This window comes from Limanda limanda, chromosome 1 (genome assembly GCF_963576545.1).
Source record: "Limanda limanda chromosome 1, fLimLim1.1, whole genome shotgun sequence".
In the NCBI taxonomy this organism is placed as follows: Eukaryota; Metazoa; Chordata; class Actinopteri; order Pleuronectiformes; family Pleuronectidae; genus Limanda; species Limanda limanda.
In genome coordinates, this window is record NC_083636.1 from 14,941,962 (window position 1) to 14,956,915 (window position 14,954).

General features: G+C 41.4%; 1 protein-coding gene and 2 non-coding genes across 6 annotated transcripts in view; all 3 read right to left on the reverse strand.

Annotated features, from left to right (window-relative positions):
* The window catches only part of LOC132997975 (ELKS/Rab6-interacting/CAST family member 1-like), a 119,271-nt gene that overhangs the window by 18,667 nt on the left and 85,650 nt on the right, over positions 1-14,954 (reverse strand). For all 4 annotated transcript variants that reach the window (XM_061067515.1, XM_061067511.1, XM_061067514.1 and 1 more), the window contains one exon: positions 4,657-4,764. In XM_061067515.1, coding sequence (XP_060923498.1) covers positions 4,657-4,764 — 108 coding nt within the window. The remainder of the gene's footprint in view (positions 1-4,656; positions 4,765-14,954) is intronic.
* trnak-cuu (transfer RNA lysine (anticodon CUU)) lies at positions 6,906-6,978 on the reverse strand. The gene has a single exon. It is a non-coding gene; the product is annotated as a tRNA-Lys (tRNA).
* trnak-cuu (transfer RNA lysine (anticodon CUU)) lies at positions 8,280-8,352 on the reverse strand. The gene has a single exon. It is a non-coding gene; the product is annotated as a tRNA-Lys (tRNA).

Genomic DNA, 14,954 nt, shown 5'->3' on the forward strand with positions numbered 1-14,954 from the left:
CAAATATTCAGGTAATGTTGTCTCATGTCCTGATTTGACTTTAATCCTGATTGATTCAACTTAGACACAATGTTGTGAGGTTGATACATTTCTAACGAATATACGACAATATGATACTTGTTTCTTACACTTGCAGGACACATCAAGTATTGTATTGATCGTGAGTTGAAATACTGCTTTGCTGTTGATAAAGTCGGACAATTAATCAGCCTGGTATGAAAAACCCACTAGTCCATGGTATGTAACCATAGCAACCACACTGATGCCTCACAGCACATTAACTCTATACTAAAATGAAACATGCACAGGATGCTAAGTGCTCATACACGGCTTGCATGTTGGATATATAAGTGACTGGTGTGATCACACCTATGATCCCCTACACACAGCTGTTATATAGCTTCTAGATCTGAAATCCTGCCTCAGCCGTCACAACACTGAAAACACAAGCAGCAGATTTTGATAATATTTGAATAAAACTCCACATATAAATCCAAACCTTCGTTATTCAACAACTTGGTGTGTTTGACTTTCCTGACAAACAAATGAAAAGAAGTAGATGTGGGCGGTTTTGTGGGGAAGAGGAAAGGAAAAGTGTTTTCTGCATTCTCGTCTCTCTGGCAGCCAAAAAATGTAAGCTGAAGGTAAAGTGAAAGTAAATCAAAGGAACTGTCACTTCTGATTCTGAGCCTTATTTACTGGGAGCATGACACACACACACACACACACACACACACACACACACACACACACACACACACACACACACACACACACACACACACACACACACACACACACACACACACACACACACACACACACACACACACACACACACACACACACACACACACACACACACACACACACACACACACACACACACACACACACACGGAGTAATTTCTTTTACCAGACCACCTCCACCAGTGTAGCTACCCGACCTTCTTGGCTCACAACTACTCGTTTCTCACACGAACAGACGCTGAATATATAAGTGTTTATACATAATATGTGTGAGTGCACACACCCATATAGTACAAGGCGGCCCAGAAACACACTGTGGCAGAAACACACTTGCACACTCTCACACATAGGGTCGTTATCAGAGTTGTAAATAGCTCTAGTTACAGTATTTTCCAGTGAGGACCTGCCAGTAGTTTACAGTCCATTACGAAATACATTACTGAACATTTCCCTCTGGAGGAGCGAGGGAGGTAGACACGGGAAAAAGAGAAAGAAAGTGAAGCTTCAGGGACCCTACACATTGTGCATTTAAATCCATTTCTGTTGCTGTTATGTTATGATGGTCGCTGACAGTCACAACGCAACAATGGCATTATCTCTCCAAGATCGTTGTGTAATATGACAATATGTGCAAACACATCTCAGAATCCAGCTTTGGCGCTCTGAAAAAACATAACCCGACATGTGTGCAACAGCTGTTTTCTCACAGCACGCTCTAATCCGGACTATGCTGTCAAAAAGCTTTAAAAGAGAATCACTGTCCACACTTTCCAGACCTGCAGCGGAGCTCTGCGGATCAGTTGTGAGACAGGAGCAGGGCGAAGGCACGGAAGGAATGATGGCGATACAAAGAAGACATTTGCACAGAAGTAACACCCGTGCTTTCGTTTCCTTTTTGACAAAATGTCAAATAATGTCACAAATATGTCTGGTTTTACACTCGTAATAACAACGTGACATACAGACAACACACTGACCTCTGGAAGTCTTTGCAGATTCTTTGAATTTCCTGGCTTTATTAAGGTATACAGTATGTGCATGTGCCGACATGTTTTTTATTGCATTACACAACCTGCAATGGTCAATGTATGCAGTGTGTGTGTTTAATGAGTCCACAGTGTTTTCCAATGTCTTACTGTACTATGAAACAATCCCACAGGACACATAATTTTATATAGCGCTCTGTATGTGTGTGTGTCTTTATTATCCTCCCACGATTGCCTACCAGACTCTTACTGTACTATGAAACAACTCCAAAGAGAGACATTGAGCCGGCCTCACTGACTGGCTGCATTTTGAAAAAAGTCTATGGCCACATTATACGGCTAAGTCAGGATTTTTCTCCCTCCGCGGATCCCTCTGAGACGCACATGCACAGAAGCACAAACATATTTATTTGACCAGGAGCAGCATGGGTAGAGGGCTGGATTTCAATGCAGAGCACGTTGTCAGTGCTGGAGACGTGCATGCTGATGCGCTGTGACTAATAAACACTTGGTTATTGTGGGATCTCTCCATCTCTCGGATAAAAGCTCTTTGATGTAAAACACACTCTACAAAGCCTCAGAGAAGGACTTAAAAGGGCATTTAATTCACAGTACATGCAGAGGGATGAGATCAGACTGTAGTTGTGCACGGCAGCTTATGTGAAACAGTTTATTGATCAGGTGCAATCTGTAACTATTTTGCTAATCATGTTGCATTTGCTGCTTTTCTCTGTCCATGTGATTGTAAACTGAATATTTTTGGGTGTTTAACTAAATTATATAAGACATCCCTGTACCCTGTGGTCAGGTCAAGTGTTCCCCTTTAATATGTGCAGAACAACTTACTGCGTTTTGATATCTTTGGTGTAAAAAGTGAGAGCGTTCATTCATGTTGCGTCATTTTAAACTATCCAAAATCTCACAAATCAAAACGTAGAGTTTCACCTCTTCCCTGTCTTTTCTAACTGATGCATCTAATATCACTCAAGACCATTAAAAATGCAAAACACCATTAAAAAAAGCCTTGACAAGGCTTCATGTGTTCTGCTGTGTTTCTCTATTGCAGTTGTTCCTGAAGCATTTAATTCTCCAACTGCAGCACAGGATCCTCTTATGGAACGAGTCACAGCCATTCACTGTTCTGATGTAATGTGCTGTGGCGAGGTTCCCCACCTCACACACACTGAGGCGAAAGTGTGCCTGTGCATGAGTTTGTGCAGCCCCTCGTGAGATGTGCGTGTGTGTGTGTGTGTGTGCATGTCCGTCTGGCCTGTCTCTCTCAGCAGGGAGGTGCTACCGCTAATTAATAACCAGGGATGTGCTGGTGAACCTTTGGGCTTTAAACATCCCAGTGGGAATTCCCAGTGGAGGAGCTTAGGGTGCGCTAAAAGCAGCATGTGCTGCTCATATGTGCTGCCTCCACTGTTTCCAATGAATACCACCCTGTTAATAACCCTGTTAAGTACAAACTCACATAACTTATCGATAAAGCACATCTTCTCAAAGTTAAAGCAACTTTTTGATTTAGTTTTTTCAAGATATTCAAAGAGCAAGTGACTTATCGTAATTCTCCACAAGATTCAATGCAGAAAATTGTTCAAGAAAATGCTTTAATTGCATTGGAAACACATAAGAACTATAAAGGAAAAATGTCTCGTCCTGAAACACATTGCATTCCTCATTAGACGTATTATTGATTGATTTGCAGCCGTGTGTTTTTTATTCTTGCTTGACTTGAAGGTTGTCATGCATGTGCGATTAATGACCTCTGGGCCTGAAAAATACTGAAATCCCCAGTTGTGCAATTTTTAAAGAACACTACAGGGCAAAGGGTCAAAGGTAGTAAAACCTTGCTTTTTATCATGCTTTAAAAAATCTTTTTAACTTCACAGTTTGGCAGAGGAGCAGCTTTCTTAAATCATCTGCTAGGTCACACACACAAAGAAGGTTGACAAACGATGAGGGCCATGCAACGATCTCAAGCATCATGTCCAACACATGAGGTTTCCAAGAAGAGAAGATGATGTTGCACAGAAGATCAACACATTAGGTGAACAAGTTGGAATAAATAAATGTAAGATGGAAAAAATAAGAAAATATGACAAAAAGCACATGTACAGAATAATCCTCAGAGTAATTAAAAATGATTCAAGTGTAAAAAAAATAAGAGCAAGAGCAGGGGGAAACGTTTGAAAAAGTAAAGGTGAAAATTAACAGAATGTGTTCCATGACAAGAGATTTTGAAATATTCCTGCTTGGCCAATGAAAATTAGAAGTGCGAATGAAATTTAGTTCTTGAGAAAAGAGAAAAGAAGAAATATAGCAGAAATGGAAGAGTTTCAAGACTCATGTTTGAATGAATGGGAGAAAAAAATGAACAATGGAAAACAGATCGATCAACAAAAGAAGAGAAACGATTGATTCACGAAACCAGAACGACCACCAACTCACGGATGAAAGAAAAGTAAGAAAGACGACGGACCAATGACACGATGAACACAACATGACTGGATCCAGATAAAGAGGACGCTCACCCTTCTGTACAAAATGGTTGACCGAAGAAAAGAAAGAAGGCATATGATTGGCTAGGCCCAAATGCCCTCCTCATCGTCCTATTGGTGAGTTCAGAGAAAGCAGGAAGTTAGTAGGTTAGCACAGAAACGTTGTTAAAGTTAGAAACTTGAGAAAAATGTCTGCTTCTAAGATAAAGAGAAAAAGCTAATGTTACTCCCACAGATGGAAATGGGACTTAATGTCATTGTCTTTCACTTGAAAATAGAGCAAAAGAAACAATTAAAGACTGTTAATTTAGAGCAAGCTTTCATCAACATTAGGGTGAAGATATTAGTTTGTGAGGGGTCTGGAATCATTTGCAGATTTGTCCCAGCTGAAGGCTCATGTTCCAGGTTAGAGTTCTCACCTGGTCAGGGGAGGGTTTGTGATTGTTGGGCAGCTCTGCGTTCGGAGATGAGACCTTCAGGTGCTCGTCCTCGTAGTTGTCCGCCATCAGCTTCATCCGGTTCTGAGTCTACAGAGAACAAAAAAAGTTACAAACATTTAGATCAGAGACAGTGAGACATGATTTGACATGATTCAGCAACAGCAAATAACATTCGTGTTTGAGAAAAGAAAATAATACAATGAAGTGTGTGAGTGAGTGTGTGTGTGTGTATGTGTGTGTGTGTGTGTGTGTGTGTGTGTGTTGGTGATAAGAGGAAAACCCGCTCACTGAATTCCTCCAGGAGTTAATTTGCAGAGAGGAAGATGAGAGGAGAGTTTTGGACGACCGCCAGGAGCTTTGGCTTCACTAAGACATATTTTATACGGGAGTGTGTGCTTGAAGGTGTGTGTGTGTGTGTGTGTGTGTGTGTGTGTGTGTGTGTGTGTGTGTGTGTGTGTGTGTGTGTGTGTGTGCGTGTGTGTCCGAGAGGGAAAGCGAGAGGGAGAGAAAGACAGTTACAGAGAATAGACAACAAGGAAAAGACAAAAAGAAATCTGTGCTGTGTTTGTGTCTTTTATGATAATAACACGCACACACACACAACTTCACATGCCACCTGTTGTGCTGCTTGTTAACTGGTGCAGAAAAATAACAGGCTTGTTAACTTGTCTCTTGGGGGGAGATCCATGAGGGCTTGGACAAACATTATGCTACACACACACACACTTGAAAATCACTTAATGTGCTGTACACACACGCACACACACTCTTTCTCCCTGTCTTTGCTCCATCACTCTCAGCTCTCCCCTCTTTGCTCTGTTGTCGTCTCTTTGTTCTCCTCCATACTGTCCTTTATCCTCTCCTCCTTTACTCTCCTCTTCTCTCCCTCCATCTATTACACATGTCAAAGTTATACTTCAGTAGTGACACACAAGGCCTCGAAATAGCGAGGGAGTGAGAGGGAGAAGGTGAGGGAGGGAGCCAGTCTAAATCTGTCTTGTACGATCTAAATCCCCTTAGTCTCTCGCTGAGCCCTGCGAGGACGAGGGGCTTAAGCAGGCCAGACTGAGGCCCTGTGTGTGTGTGTGTGTGTGTGTGTTTGACAGAACGTGAAAGAAATATGCGAATACCAACTTTTACTTGTAATTGTTTGAAAGCTAAATGAATGGTGCTAGAAACGGGTTCCACTGGGTGTGTACGTGGAACCACATTAGCACGTACAGTATGTGTGTGTGTGTGTGTGTCTGTGCACACAAGTTAAGCTGACGAGAGCCTCCCCTGGCGAGCACACACACATTTTTCATTTCTTCATTTTTTGAAGGCAGCTATAAAATAAATACACACATCCATTTCAAACAAACACAGAAAATAAAAAGTTCAACTTGAGGCCGTGTAAGTACAGACTGGGGAGTCCCCGCTGCACCTGCAGACACACACACACCAACACACACTTGCTGTGGAGTGATTTTTATTTGTCTCTGTCCATCTCTTCAGTTACTTGCATGTTTTTCAATCTTATACAATAGCTTTTAACCTCCCACTGGTTTACCAACAGCATAAGAATGTCCAGAAGAAAATATTTTTACTTTGAAAAAAAACGAGGTACAGATAATATTTCAAAACAAAAGCATTGGTTCACCTTTGTTCTTCTTAGAGCCAAAGTTCACTTTTCAACCTGTGTCCCAGGGTCTCATTTTTCCAGTGTGAGTATTTCAGAGATGCCTGAGGCTCCATGAAGTTCACTGTGAACTCTCTGTGTAACATTATACTGTGACAGACTGTGGTAATTCAAATCCACTTCCAAATTTGACTTTATGGACTTTGTTTGCCTTGGCTGAAGCTGCAGACGCAAAACTTCAGACTAGTGCTCTCTTTGGTTATGATGCAAATTTGCATGATCGGACAAATAATTTGAATATGTCTTTATTATATTATATTATATTCCTCGAATTGTAGACGGCATGCTCAAATAGACTACACACAAGTGGAAGACTTGTTAAGAACTGCATCGACTGCTTTAGGAGGCCAAGTCCAAAGCCAAAAACATCTTGGCTTAATGTGGGGCTTGATATATTGTGAAAACGTATGAATGTATGACATCACAGTACGTATGCAAACCCACATTCACTTCCAGTCTGAGTGATCAGGTGTCAAATTCATCTTTGATGTTCCAACAGAGGATCAGAACAAGTCAAAGACACTAATATACCTCATCCCAAAAGCTGTTTCGCCCAACGTGGGGCTCGAACCCACGACCCTGAGATTAAGAGTCTCATGCTCTACCGACTGAGCTAGCCGGGCTATATTAATCCTACAGAGTAATTTATGTTGTTTAGGACGGGTTGGTGATGGGTACTTAGGTTATGTGTTTAAGTGTATTTCAGGCACTGGATTTTGTGTCAACACATGTAGAACTATGTTGGAAGAGCAGGTCACTATGCTGTGAACTGTCCATGACATTTGGAAAGATGGTTTCAAATGGAGCCAGAGACCAAAGGTCAACCAACGTACCCAAGATTAGAAGCTTTAACAATTGGGCTATCTATACAACCAACGCATCACATGTTTGCCTCAAACATTCCCCTTCATTTCATCTTTTGATCCATTCATTGTATTTTCCTCCTCATCCTCTGGTGTACACTTTTTTATTTATGCACTTAGTCTCTCTCTTCGAAACATTTTTTTGGCATTGATTTTGGTTGATGAATGTCTGACGAAATCAGGCATAAATAACACATAAAGCATTGGACAAATGTGTGTGTGCTCCTCCAAAATTTAGTTGGAGAAAGAAAGATAGAAATAAAGGACAGAGAGACAGAAATAAAGAAAGAAAATGAAGTTTAGTTGAAGAGGATAAGCTGTGTTGACAGTGTGTCTGATCTCTGATCTCTATAAAACGGCCTTACTACATCTAAATCTCTCAACCCTTCTGCAAACACGCTGTCTTTTCTTTGTCTCCTCCTCTCTTCCTCCACATCTTAGAGCTCTTTTTCTGAATAATCCCTAAAGTTTCTCCCTTCTCCCTCTTCCTCTCTTTATCTCTCTTGTCTCTCATACATAGTACTCTCTCTATGATTAAGATTCTGTCTTATACCTAACACTCCACTCCTTTGTCTCTCGTCCTCCCTTTCTTTCATGAGATATTTTTGATGTTGATTTTAAGACTATCTCTCCTCAGCAGACACAGTATTTCATTTCTTTTCTTCTCTCTCTCTTTCTCTCTCTCACTTTCCTGACTCTTGAGCTTCTTAACATGCCTTTGTATCCGTGACTAATTCTCTCTCCTGTTCTATTTCTCTCTACAAAATGTCCTTATTTCCATATATTTCCTTAAAGTCCCCTTTTCTCATTGTTCCTTGTCTAGTTTGCTAGTTTCTTTTGTGTGTTAGTTTTTTATTCATGGTTTTGTCCCGTGTATTGATGTTTTGTATATACATATTGTATATACACTATATTAGAATTTTTACATTGTGCCATTTTGTCATTGTTATGAATCCATCTGAATCAATCTAAATCATCCTGCGTTCTTCTTTTACAAAGTATAGCAGCAGAAGATATCCAAAGCCAGTTTAGACAATGCTACTTCTAATCTAAAAGTGATGCGCCCAACGTGGGGCTCGAACCCACGACCCTGAGATTAAGAGTCTCATGCTCTACCGACTGAGCTAGCCGGGCTACAGGACGAGTTCAGAGGGGCCCATCTTCAGACGATAAGTTACAAGAACACGCCTGTTAAGCCTATCGATAAATAATTGCAATGGGCATTAACGGAAATGGTAAAAATTTTAGGATGAATTTGAATAAACTCTATGACCTCTTGTCGATCTGTCAGCCAGCAAGCTAACAATGTTTCTAAATGGCACTTAGAAAGCAGTTAGCAGACTCGTTAGCTTGAAGAGCTTTATTTTCCTCTTTGTTGAATGAAATGATGGCCGGTCCTGAGAACAAAATGCCAGGGAGGGTGAAAGTAAGGGGAGGAGAAGGAGGGAAAGAGAAAGAAGAGAACAAAGAGAAATGACAGAAAAAGACATTAACGCCTCTTCCTCCTCCTTCTCTCTGTCCTATTCTAATTCTCCCGTCCGGCCTTTCTTTACATCTTCCCCTTTTCTGTAATTGTCAGGAACGCTGACCTCAGCTCGCTTGTTTCCATGCCAACTATCTTACTTAATCTAATCATCACACCATTATTTCTTCTCCCGCTCCCTCATTGTTCACCTCTAATTCTTCTCCCTATACCCCCCCCCCCCCATCTTAACTGTGGCTCCGCTGTAACCCGCTGACAACGTAGAGAATGAGAAACAAATGAGGTAGGGGGGGAAAAACTGCTGAGTCATGCCTAGCAGAAAATGATTTCATCGTTACAAGGCTCCGGGGGATATTAGATGAGTATATTGTTTCGTCTTTCCCTCCAGCGGTGAAAGAGGAACCTTTGTTGATATCTGTGGAATTATCAATAATGAAAAGTTGCTGAGTCATGGCTGGACAAGAACTATTTCATCACGGGCAAAAATTTGATTTGCTTTCTTTCCAGTTTCTTCGACAAGAGCAGAAAGTTGTTGATAAGTGGGAAATTACAAATGACAATGAAAAGTGTCAGAGCTGAGCGCTGAGGGGGAATGTTTCGTTTTGAGAAGTCTCTGAGGAGCAATATATTCGATTAGAGACACATTTTTTTCACTTTTGCCAGTAACTGGAGGTCATGAGAAAAATAAATCAATATTGAAGAACCCTTTTTGGGGGGGGGGGGGGACAGGGCAACAAAACCACCCCCCAATAAAATACTTACATAAGCAATGTGAAATGTGACAAAAATAAATTATTTTGAAGTGTATTTAATCTATAAAATACATCGTTTGAAAATGTCTTACCAAAGCAGCCCTAATAGTTTCCCAACTCATATGGGTCAGCATAGATATCAACCAAAAAATACACCGGGGTGAAAATATAACCTCCTTGGTGATGGTAACCAAAACCTACAAGTCTGGCAACATTTTATGTAAACCTGCTTTTTGGATCTGTGACGAACAGCTAGTTTACTGTACCCTGTCTGTTTTGTGAGATTTGTCTTTAGGTAATGTTGGTTAAGAGTGCTGTGGGTTTGGTAAAAATAATATGGAACCATGAAAGTCTTTAGAAGTGTCCATATAACAGCCAGGCCTCACACAGGTGGGGATGAATGGCTGCAGCCACACATACACCACCTGTAAATGTTAACCACATGTGTCTGCTGCAGGAGGGGCAGTAGCATACTCTCACCCCCCTTCCCCCTTCTCTCACTTGTTCCATTTCATGAATTATTACAGTCCCTCCCTCCTCGCTTGCCTTTCACGCTCTCTTCAACACAATATTCTCACACTTTCTCATGGTTTTAGTCGCCGTGTCTTCACAACATTGTTGCAGAAAATAAAAAACAAGTATCAAAGTGAGGAGGAGGCAGACGGTGAGAAAGACATGAGGAGCAGCGCGAGGAGAGCTGAGGTCACCTTGATCTACAGCATCCTGCCGACACTTCAGCTGTGGGGCCGAAGGTCAACACGCAGGAAACACTTTGAGGGTCACACACCTATTCTGTAACACATGTTGGGGAAGGCCCAGTGATCTGACTTAGAACAAAGAGTCGTAAAACCTTAGACTCGCTTCAGGAGACCCCTTACATTTAAAAATCCAGCATGGGGCCCTTATCTCCATGTGGCAGCAGGTCACTTCCTGGGTCCCCCACGGTAAGCCCGCCCCTGGGGGCCAAATCCTGACAACTCAATTGGCTGGAGGGCCACACTGACCCCTGACCCCTCCTCCCAGGGGGGAGTCACCTGGAACATGACTTAAAAAGGCTGAGCTCACAGAAACCTTTCTCTCTTTCCTCCGATGCTGACGTTCCCACCAGGCCCTTTTGGGTCTGCCCAGAGGTTCCAGCAAACTTAAGGAGGGAACTACTTTTCTCTTTGTCCTCTTTTTCACTCCAGCACTGACGTTCCAGTTAGGCCTCCTCAGGTCTGACCAGAGGTTCCCGTTGCTTAAGGAGGCAATAAGATGTTTGTTTCAATTCATTTCATTCATTTATTCTTTTATCTTAGTCGACGTTTTTATTTTGAAAAGGACCTTTCCTGTTTTAACTTGGAAAGATCAAACAGGAAATTGCTCGCTGGACGATCTCAAACTGTTTCATTTTCCCCACGGACTTTACTTTTGTTTTTCCAACGATCTACAAACGGCTTCAAACCAGCCGTCCCCTGCAGAAGCGCGACGTTCATCCCGCTGAGGAGTAAGAGGCAATCCACTCCGTTCCTGTAAAACAGCACGTTCTCCGCTGTTACAGAAGAAGACGAAGTTTCATTCCGTCAAGACAGCAGGAATAATTCGCTTCCCGTTCCGGTCCAGCGGCCGAGCCCGGAGCTCCGCTCGTGAGAGAGACCACGTGATTCACTGGCCCCCGACACATTCGCGCAGACGCGCAGGCACATCGCGAGGGTTGTACAGTAAGAGACTTGATTATCTGGGCAGATACGTAGCATATTGTTTAATATTTGAGTCTATTTGTTTGTGGGACCTCCGTGTCTCATTGTTTAGCCACGACGATTCGGCTACTTCCGGTTCATTTCCGGTTACGGCCTTGTGCCACAGTTTTTAAGCGCCGTGACTAAACGTCTCCGGCTGCACTCGTTCCCGTCTGAAGAACCTTACAGAGATTTTACCGTCAGACTTCAGCACACAACGCCGTTTGAGTGCTGAGCGGTAAAGTAAATGTAACTTGTTTCTGACGGTGTTTTTAAGAGCTTCTTTGAACTCTCCTTGCATGCCTTCTCTTCTCTCGCTCTCTCTCCTTCTAAACCGACCTATACACCCGTTCCGATCTGTATTTAGAATACAGTTCATGTAACAGTTAAATCTATATTTAAAGGACCTGAAAACATCTGGCCGCCATTTTGAAGCCAAAGCTAAACCAGAACAAAGAATCCTTTGTTCCACCTCCTCCTTTGTGCCTCACACGTGGTCCGGCGGCCATTGGAGATAATTCATCGGTAGACCCGCCCTCAATTCTGGCTCTAAATTCATAACGAACCCGCCATTTTGTTTTGTAGTTTTAAGCCTAACATTGTCGGCCTCCATCTTGGATGTGACGTCACTACGTGACTGCGTCATCGCCACGCCCCCTTCCTTTTCTCTCTCGCTCTCTCACACACACACACACCCACACACACCCACACAGACACTTTGATAGACACAGACAGATGCATACACACTCAGATACACATAGGTGGATACATGTGTCTTCTAAATTGTGATAAATGCTGCTGCTGTTGTGATCTTTGAAATATGGGAGTTTGTTAAGATGAATCATTAAATAACACTAACTTTATTTCACACACACACACATAGACACACACACACAGAGAGACACTTTGACACAGACACACACACACACATAGAGACAGACATACATAGGTAGACCGCAGGTTGTCCATGTATTTTCTGAATTGTGATAAGTGCTGCTGCTGTGTTTATCTTTGAAATATTGGAGCTTGTTAAAATGAGGAATCATTGAATAACATTATAACTTTATTTCCCCTTTTTAATAAATACTTTTGTAATTAAAGTATCTGTAGTCTGTGATTATTTGTGCATAAGTGTGTGAATACAGCTGGATTATGATTGCCTGTGCTCGAACTTAGAAGCCTTCACTGTTTATTAAGTAATCGTTAATATTAAAATATTGACATTATTAATTTGACATTTATCATTATGAGACTGATAATTATAGCTTGACATCGTTGGTCCCTGGAAACCAGGGTGGTGCCCCCCTTTCTCAATTATTAATATAGATAGTATTATTCTTGAATTGATAATTTTATTGTTTTTGACTAATTATTTTCATTATTCTTGGTTGATAACGTTATCATTGTTAATTGATAGCTTGTACTTTCTAATTGATAATTCCTATTTTCTCATTAGTGGTTTTATTGTTATTTGATTACTGATCATCTTCAATTAATAATTTAATTATTTTTGATAGATAATTTTTATTATTTTAATAATCATATTTCATGATTATTAATAATTAGCCAACGTCAAGTCTACTCCTATTGCACAACACACACATGCTTTTATATTTATCTAGTAAATGCTGCAAATGTAGAGATTTCCTTTGGGAGGATCCATCGTATTTTCTGTCTCTTCTAGCTAAAGGTGGATATCTGTCATGTTACAGAACACACAGCAACAACACAATACTGTACTGATAAAATAATTCATTCATTATATCTAGGGTTGCAAAATTCCGGGAATATTCAAAGTTGGAAACTTTCCATGGGAATTAACGGGAATTAACGGGAATAAACGGGAATATACGGGAATTAACGGGAATAAACTGGAAATGTTGTGGGTAATTTATACTAACTGTATTTACCTTGTCATAAACAGACATAAATATAAACATTTTGTTTTGTCATAGGCTGATTTGAGCCCTGAGGAAACTTTGGGCACTTGACTATATGCTTCTGCATGTGTGTCATTCTTAACATAGGTCTTTGCACAGTATTTGCTAATGTACACAGCCTTCCTTCTACATTGGATGGGGTGAAATGTCTCCACACATGAGAGAGTGCACGTGGCATTGTTCTGTAGAATAAGATGAGAAAAAAGTTTGTAAAAAAACGCTAATGCAATGCCAGAGATAAATAGTTAGCCAAACAATTGGAATCGTCTGTAAACATATTTTACAATTGATGGATAAATGAATGGAAATAGGCTAGATGAACAGATGAACAATCCTCAATCAGCATGCTAATATATTTTCCCCAGTAATACCATCTGAACTTACCTGACTAGTCCTGCACACTACAGCAGGCCTCAACAGCCCTGCTGTAGTGTGAAGGATGCTGGGAGTTATCTGTGCATGTGATGGAAGAATGCACAGTGGAGGGTTGAAACTCAACATGCAGTGTGTGCTGCATTCCATACATCTTTAAAATAGAGTTTTGAATGATGTTTTAATTGCTCAGCGTTTAATTTGTGTATTTTTATTTTTTTTGAAAATTCCCAAAATTCCCGAGCTAAACTTCCCATGGAAAGTTTCCGGAAAGTTTCCGGAAATTTACCGGAAACTTTCCGCCCCTTTGCAACCCTAATTATATCCCCGGTTATATGAAAACACTAGATGGGTCAATCAGCGTTTATTTGTTTTCTTAGCAGGATAACGCAAAACCTACTGGATGACTTCCTTTCTTGATGAAAGTATGCATGGCTCAGGGTAGAACCCATTACAGTTTGGTGCAGATCCAGAGCAAGAAGCAGATCTAGGATTGTCTCATATAAGATAGGGTGTTTTTTGGGGGGTTTCTAAGGAAATAATTCTGCACCATAACTCACTTCTGTTCTGAAGGCAAATTCAGAACAGACCTGAGACGTCAGCAGCTTTTGGGCTCTCGCGCAGGAGCCATTAATTCAACAAAACACTCAGTGTGAACTTTGATTGACTGACAAGTGATGGCCGTCGAAGATACACTCAGAGAGAAACTTAAAAAACAGAAGTGATGATTGTGCATGAAATGGATACAAGAGAAACACATTTATGATACTTGAAAAGCCAAAGTAGGTTGCTAACTCATGCATAATTAATTTTAAATGATTTCTTCCTGTTTACAGTTCACGCATTTGGTCCTATGGCAACCAGAGTACATGCAACAATATTCAGCTTCAATTTCATATCACAACGCTGTCTGGGTCCGTCTGCCAGGCAGGTTATCAGTGGTTCAGAGTGTGTGTGTGTCACGCTGAATGAGCCAGCTAAAAATACTACACCGGCTTCAGCTCACTGTAAGATTAGACTGAACACACACACTCACACAGGGGAATATCGAGGAAGTCCCTGCTGTGATCCATCATTGAGGGACAGAAAATTATGACACCACAGAGAGAGAGGAACCAAGACGAGAGCAGAACCACTCGCACCCTCACACTCACGACACACACACCGACACACACACACCGAGCAGCAGACAGTGGAGTCTCTGTGTTGTCAGTAACCACCTCCGAGACCCTGAAGTGTCATAAATGACTTCAAACAGGATGAACGGGGTGACGACGGGATGAGGGAGGAAGAGAGAGCGGAGTGATGCATGTTATAATGACTTCATTTGACACAACGCTCACTGCTTCACTCTTAAACCCCAGTTCAAACACTCTCTGGCTGCTCACACACAGATTTAGCTCTTTCTTGCACGAGCCACATTTATCTAACTGAGTCCTCGTGAGCTTTTTTCCACCCATTAAGTGGATTT